This window comes from Melanotaenia boesemani, chromosome 10 (assembly GCF_017639745.1).
Source record: "Melanotaenia boesemani isolate fMelBoe1 chromosome 10, fMelBoe1.pri, whole genome shotgun sequence".
Lineage (NCBI taxonomy): Eukaryota > Metazoa > Chordata > Actinopteri > Atheriniformes > Melanotaeniidae > Melanotaenia > Melanotaenia boesemani.
In genome coordinates this window covers 5,080,989-5,088,159 of record NC_055691.1, presented here as the reverse complement: position 1 = coordinate 5,088,159, position 7,171 = coordinate 5,080,989, and the positions used below count along the sequence as shown (strand labels likewise).

The window sequence follows — 7,171 nt, the reverse complement described above, 5'->3', positions numbered from 1 at the left end:
GTGAGGTGAGAAACTGCTGTAATGCAATGTTCCAGCCTGGAATGAAAAGGTTTCGAAGTGCAGTTTCTCAGCCTTGGGATACTAATGGCCAACAATGGCTCCTGAAATGTAAATAATATCACTGTGCATCAAAATGAAACAGAAATACATTTTTGTAAGTCATAAAGTTACATAGTGCTACTTTAATGTGTGATTTTTTTTCCAAGTGTAAATATTGACAATGAGGGCCAAATTACAGTGTATTTAAAATGCTTATTCCATATTCCTAGAGCGTAGCATTGGATGGTGCAGTTAATAACGTGCAGCAGTCAGAGGATATAGCAACAGGTTTAATACATTTCCGCTGATCGAAATTCGTAGAGGGACTCCAAAACAGAATGGCAATAATCTATAGTTGAGATTTAGTGCAATTTAAGCCAAAAAAAAAAAATTAAAAATAAAAATACTTTTAACCCCATGATGCCTAATGTCACACATTTGTGAAAACACTTCCCGTCTTTCTAAATTTTTTTTATATTAATTTTTCATTGTGTCATCTTGTTGATTAATCTTTACTAATTTGCTTTTAATTATGCATTTTTTTCATATTATTAATTTCCTTGATATTGAAATGGTTTTCCCAGAGAACCCGATAATTCAACCACAACAGGAGTAGGATAAGGCAAAAAGTGATTTATTGTACAGACGGAAGTGCAGGGAAACTGGAACAGTCTGACAGGACAGGGAGGGAGGATACAGGAAGACTGTGGCATTCAGGAATCTGCAAAAACTCTGAATGTAAGGGCATCAATCCAAAAATCCAAACAGCGTGGTCAATATAGCAGGCAGAGGTCATACACAGAGTGGCAGGAAAGAGACTACTTATCCAGGGCAGGTCAGAATCCGTGGTTGGTCCAAAACAGGATTCAATATCCAGGTAGACTTGGGGCAAGATGAGAGTCAGGCAAGAGAAATCCGTGGCATAACTGGGTCGAGGACAGGAAATCAGCAACACGAGGAGAGGCTGGTTCTCAACAAGGCAAGATCAGTTGACCACCTGACAGGGAAGCAAAGACTTGAGAGGGTTTAAGTGGAGCAGAGCACAGGTGAGACATGGGAGCAATCAGGAAACTGCAGGTGGAGCCAATGAGCCTAATCAATGGACTGGAAGCCTAGCAGAGCAGCCACCATGACAGATATTAAATTGTATTTTATTCTATTCCAATCTTTTTTTCTGTTTTATTTTGTTTTTACTATATTTATTTACCTTTTATATAACAGTAAATACATTGAGTTGTTAAGGGGTTAAATACAATTAGTTTAAAACGGGTGAGACAGCATTGCAGCATGACTGTCTGAAAGTCATGCCATGAAACTGCAAAGTGGTGCATCCTTAACCCCAGTAGTACCATTGGAGCTCCACTTCTTACCTCATAAAAGAGACAACCTCCTAAAGTTATTTGCCATTATGTCTAGACCAGTAGCCCATGCAGCAACCTTCTGCTCTGCTCAGCTTTGAAGGCAATAGGATTTTACGACTCCTGAACCCCTTAAGCCTTCAGCTATTTTGTGGAATTTCTGCCTGGAAAAGCAAATTCAATCAGTTAAATCTCCCCCTGTTGTGAAGCCTAAGTGAACAACCTTAGGCGGACTGTTATCAGAAAATTGCCTCTGCGTTTGCAACAGACCAGCTCAAATTTAGACCTAATAGCACCTTTTCCATTTATGTCAACATAAAAACATTTAAATATACCCATACTGACAAGACTGCTGAAATTCAACAGAGGGCATGCTGAAACAATGAACTGCTACAGCCACTGGTGACAATTATTCAGCAAAATAATACTTTGCTTTAGGTTTAGTTTTACTTTAGGACCATTGAGGAGAAAAGCACAGGCTCGGTTGAAATTGAGGTATACATAATAATCCAACATTATCACTGAAAGATCATCCTTTAAAAAAAAAAGAAAAAAGAAAAGAGAAATATCTACTTTATCTTATTCAGGTTAGCCATGGGGATGGAATCTATTCCAGGTGCCATCAACCACGATCAGGTCAACAGTCCATCACAGTATAAGATTAATTAAATCGTCTAACTTGATACCACATATTCATACAATTATTAAAAAAAAGACATAAACTTAGCACAAAACGGCCGGAAATTTGTGTTTTGTTAATTATTTCTCCCCTTTATTAATACAAATTCTTGTTATATACATCATTAGAAAGCCTGATTAGTCTGCTTTATAACGAGGTATAACTTGTAAGGATGCTTCTGTGGAATGAACATCACAGACGTGTGTGTCTCTCTTAAAACGGTAGCAAAATCCCCTTAAACATTCCCCATTTGATGATTACTCTTACTGTAAGTTTCCTGGTGGATTGGATGTACTCTTCCACAGTAATAAGGAAAAAATAACACATATTTGCCATTTTTACACTTCATTAATTTTACGCTCCTAGGGACCTAGTAGAGTGTAGAAGGATCCATATGCAGCACCGTCTTCCCATGCTGGTTACATTTTATTGTGGGATGGCATCCTATTGACTCCATTGGGAGTTGTTAGCTTGTGTTGGCCCCTCATCCATGAACAGCATGCCCAAGCTGATCCCACATGCTTTCAGCTGAGTCGAAGTCTGGGCTGTCTGTAGGCCATCCTCCACACTCCCAAATTCTGGAAGAACTGATAATCCTGGCTATGTGGGGGAGAGTGCTGCCACCCTGCAGGATAGAGTTAGCCTTCTTGCAGGCTATATAAATGCATAGGGGCCCACAAGCCACTAGGGGGCCCCAAAGCTGAATGTTCAGCATTATCTGTAGAAAATTAAAATAGTGTTTATTCCATATATGATTAAAAATAAATGTAGGATATGAGAATAAAATAAACTAAAATGATTAGCTGTAGAGGGTGTTTTGGTAGTGTAATTAAGACAAAATCCACTTCATTGTCTCACAGTGTGTAATATGATTGACATGTTTCCATTCCTTCGAGGAAGTGGATGATAAAAGGTGCTACCCATGAGCGTCACCAATGTGCAAGTCATGTGATCAGTGACAAAAATTGAGAATGGTCTATAGAAAATGAATGAATTAATGAACGAACAAACAAACGAACGAACGAATGAATGAACCAACCAACCAACCAACGAAAGACTTATTAAGTTAACTGTGTATTTTATAGGAGCTACTGCTTTAATTTAGGGAACTGCTTCATAAATAACACTGGCTATTTATTATGTGACAAATGAACCCAAGTGTTGATTTTTGTTGGCCGTTGTGGCAGTGAATTATTGTTCTGAGTAGATTATTGCCAACTCAGCAGAGTTAGATGCAGTCTCCCTCTTGACCACAGTTGACCACTTTGGGGTTTCTTGTGAAATATACACAGATGTAAGCACATTACTGTCATTATAAAGTAAGAATATCTGCTCATGATCTATTTTACTTGATAACTTAAGGCGCTTTGTCTTTGCAGAAGCAATTCTAAAAACATTTTGTAGCTCCAGGCATCAAAGCACAAGGGCCTTCCAAACTTCCTGACCAGAAAAACCCAGGATCTTCTGACCAGGAAGTCCCAGAACCTGCTTTTTGCTTTTTTTTTTTTACAGGACTTCCTTCTAACCTGGAAATACTTGGAACAGTACAGTGTTATCAGGTTCTGACCAGGAAGCAACAGAGACATCTTCATCTGTTTATTTAAATGCTCAGCTGCCCATTTTTGGTAAACCAGTTGATCCAGTTGACTGGACTTTAATTCTCTCTGATCCATTATTAGTAGTGTTGTTAGAAGTTTTATTTTGTATTGCACATTAACATGTTGCCTAATTTATTTCCTGTTTATCTTGGCCCATTTTAATTATTTTAGTTTTGTTTAGAGGCCTAAAGGTTTGTGCAGCTGTAAAAACCTAAGTTGTGCTCTTGCAGAAAATTTAAAGTTATTAAAATAAAATAATATCTATTTGGAATCAATAAAGTATGTCTGATTCTGATTTAATAAAAGAAAAAGTTTACTTAATTTTTAAATTTCTTCAGTGCTATAAAAATTATTTCAGTAATTATGGCTGAGATTCTTAGATAAGAGTTTTAAGGACTCCAGAAAATATTGCCAACTGTATGAACAATTTTATTTAATTCATTTACTATCTAATGCAAGGTCCTGGAGATGTTCACTGCATTGTGATACTTCATCATTGAGTATGATGATGGTTTTGAAGCTCTCAAGAAACGTTATATTTTTCTCCAGCTCATCCAATCTCTTTCCAAACTGCTTCTCGTATCTTATTGCAGATGGATTTTCAATGAGAAAAGGGAGTTTCTGGTACTCCTGCATGGTTGTTTTCCACTCCTCCTTCATGGTCTGCAGAGAGGTTACATAGAGGGAATCAGACAATATCCTAACTTATCAAATCTGATGTAATTTTCCTATTAATCAATTTAATTCCCTGTCTTCTTTAATGGGTTTGGGATAGCTTTATAAAACCTCATGCTGTTTTATGCAAAGAAAGCTCATTTTGCTAACAAGCTTGAGTACCTTCAGGATAGTTTGTCGCTCCTCATCTGGCAGATGTCGGATGGCTCTGCGCTCCTTCTCTTCCTGCATTACTCTCTGATGCTCCTGAGCCCTCTGCTGTGCTTCTCTGCGCCTCTGCAGGTACACAGGTATTTTACCATATTCCTGCAGATACAAAGAGGGCATTTTATGCTCATGCTTAATGAAATCAGGTGCCCAAATGGCTTTAGAAGATAAATCATAATCCACCCCTTCTTTTCTCTTCCAGGGATCCAGAATGTGTAAATTGATCTTGAAACTAGTGTAGTCTTTGTTCTTCATCATTTTCAGAGATATGTGTGTGTCATTGTTCTATTTGTTGATTTATTATTTTTTGGGTAAGATACTTGACACTGACCCATGAATCATGATCAGTAGATGAACAATATCTTAAAGTAATTTTCTCAAGAAATAATAATTAATATATATAGACCATAGACCTGAGAGATACATCTGGACCTTTAATTGAATCATCTGTTTACTGAAGCCCCATCAGAAACCTCCATGGAAGAGTGGCTGACAAGAAGTCATTCTTAAGGAAGGGAAATGGGGAGAAAAGGTTGAGGCATGCCATATGACACAAAACGGGTCTGATGGAGTGATGAATCCTCCCCTGAGCCTGGACTTCACAATTATAGAAACAGGGTGAAATCATTTTGACAAAGAACTGACTAAAAGGCAGCCAACATACAAGAAAAGCTTTGTGAAGTCCTTCAGGAAGCCTGGTGAACAATTCCTGAAGACTACTTACAAAAAAGACCAAACAGCATGACGAGGGTTGAGGCTGTGTACACATGTGATCTAACAAAATATTGACTTTCAAGCTCATTCGAATTTTATTATGTCCTGCATTTCCATTCCTGTTTGTGCATGTTTTAGTCAATCATTAAACATTTTCCTGTTTTATTAGTGATATATAAAGAAATTAGTAGTGGTTCAATTTCTTTGAACAGTTTGATTCTTAATCTGGGTTTTTGGGTTTTTGAAAAATACCTTTTTCATTATGTATTTTGGGACAAGTCCAGAGTTTTCCAGGAGTTGACAATGTCCCCGACTGCTGACAACTCGTCTGCATTCAGGCTTTGTAGGGACAGCTACAGATGCTTTCCTGAAGTTCGTCTTGGCCTGAATTCCCCTCGGTGGCTGGTCAGTCATTGTAAGGACCGAAGGCTTCCTTGCAGTGCACAGCTGGGTATGTTGGGTATCTTTTGAGGAATCTGTGATTGAAGAACATAGAAATGACCACATCGGGTTTCTCATGTTTCCAACTCCAAGGTAACCATGCACACTAACAGAATGGCTTAAAAAGGAACTCACTTTCATGCAGTTTGGGCTCTTTTGAATGTTTTTTGAGGAATTTATCTGGACATGGCAGTTCCACTTTTATCGGTCCCATCGTCCTCATTGCATGTTTGTTTAGCTTGCTCTCACGAATGACAGCCGGTCTGAACTTGGACACATACCTTTAGGAATACAATTTAGATCAAACATTCACAGCTTTTTCTTTTCTTTTTTTTTCACTGTTGACCTGTGAGGAGAAATAAAAATTTTGTTTTTCTTTTGCTAATTCTTTCCCCTCATTAGCTGGAACTGAGGAAGGTTTTTGAATGACAGTTTACAAATGATTGAGTTATTAAACAAGATTGATATTTTGAGAGTTATGTATTATTAAAAGGAAAACATACAAACAAAACAAACTCCTAAACAAATGTCAAAGCTGTCCACACAGTTCACATGTCATTTGCTTCACTGGTGATTAAAGCTCAACTTGCATGTTAACGTGTTCTTCTGTAGAAACATGTAGGATAAACTTGTTTTTAGCTTTTTTTTCTTCTTTTTTTAAGGTTTTATTTCTACATGCTTTATAATAAAAGTGTGGTGTTAAAATACAGTACTTTTAAATATAGAAAACATTTCAGCAGAGACAAATACAAACAAGTACAGCTAAAAACAGATATGCATAGAAACAGTTTTCTGGCTAGATTAACACAACCATCCCATGTAACTTGTGACACAGTAACATTAGCATTTACTGACATAATAACTTTGTCCTCTGGGGGCTCAAAAGATCCCTACAGGAAACCGGCTGGAAACTCAGTTGGTTTTGACACTTCAGGATGTTTCAACTGTCATTTTGGGTCTGACCACATAGAAAACTATGTCGCTTACCTTGGCAGCTTTTCAGTTTCAGCCTCTGCAACCTTGGAATCCTTTGCTAGCCAATTATACACTGATTCCTTTGGGCAAATGTCTCTGGACATGTTGAATAATTTGTAACACACCGCAGAGCAAAAGTTTAAATACCAATGCCAGTTCAATATCAGGCTAAAATTGTTTGGGAACGGGAAAGCCAGGCAGTTGCCAAGCAACCCATCTCAGCAGTAGCATAGCATAAGGCTCCAAATGAGTTAAATAAAAACAATGAAATCATAGCGCACACCCAAAACTAGAAACGGCCCTGGAATTAGGTCACAGATTCTGGAGATATGGGATTGCCACTGGTCCCAAAATCTTATTTCAATATGCACTGTCTAGATGTTTAACTGGTTTTCTCATTACACAGAAGTATGCTTTAATGTGGTTGTAAAGGTGACTAATCAGGCTTTCCAACTATAATACAACACCAATGATGATGATACAAG

General features: G+C 37.7%; 1 protein-coding gene across 1 annotated transcript; it reads right to left on the bottom strand.

Annotated features, from left to right (window-relative positions):
* Window positions 1-4,112: 4,112 nt before the first annotated feature.
* Window positions 4,113-6,873, bottom strand: LOC121647489 (enkurin-like). The gene is made up of 5 exons (XM_041996994.1): window positions 6,699-6,873; window positions 5,847-5,992; window positions 5,523-5,746; window positions 4,512-4,655; window positions 4,113-4,337 (listed from the first exon to the last, which is right to left on the bottom strand). Exons 1-5 carry the CDS (start codon window positions 6,788-6,790, stop codon window positions 4,113-4,115), a joined length of 831 nt encoding a protein of 276 aa, XP_041852928.1. The 5' UTR covers window positions 6,791-6,873.
* Window positions 6,874-7,171: the final 298 nt, after the last annotated feature.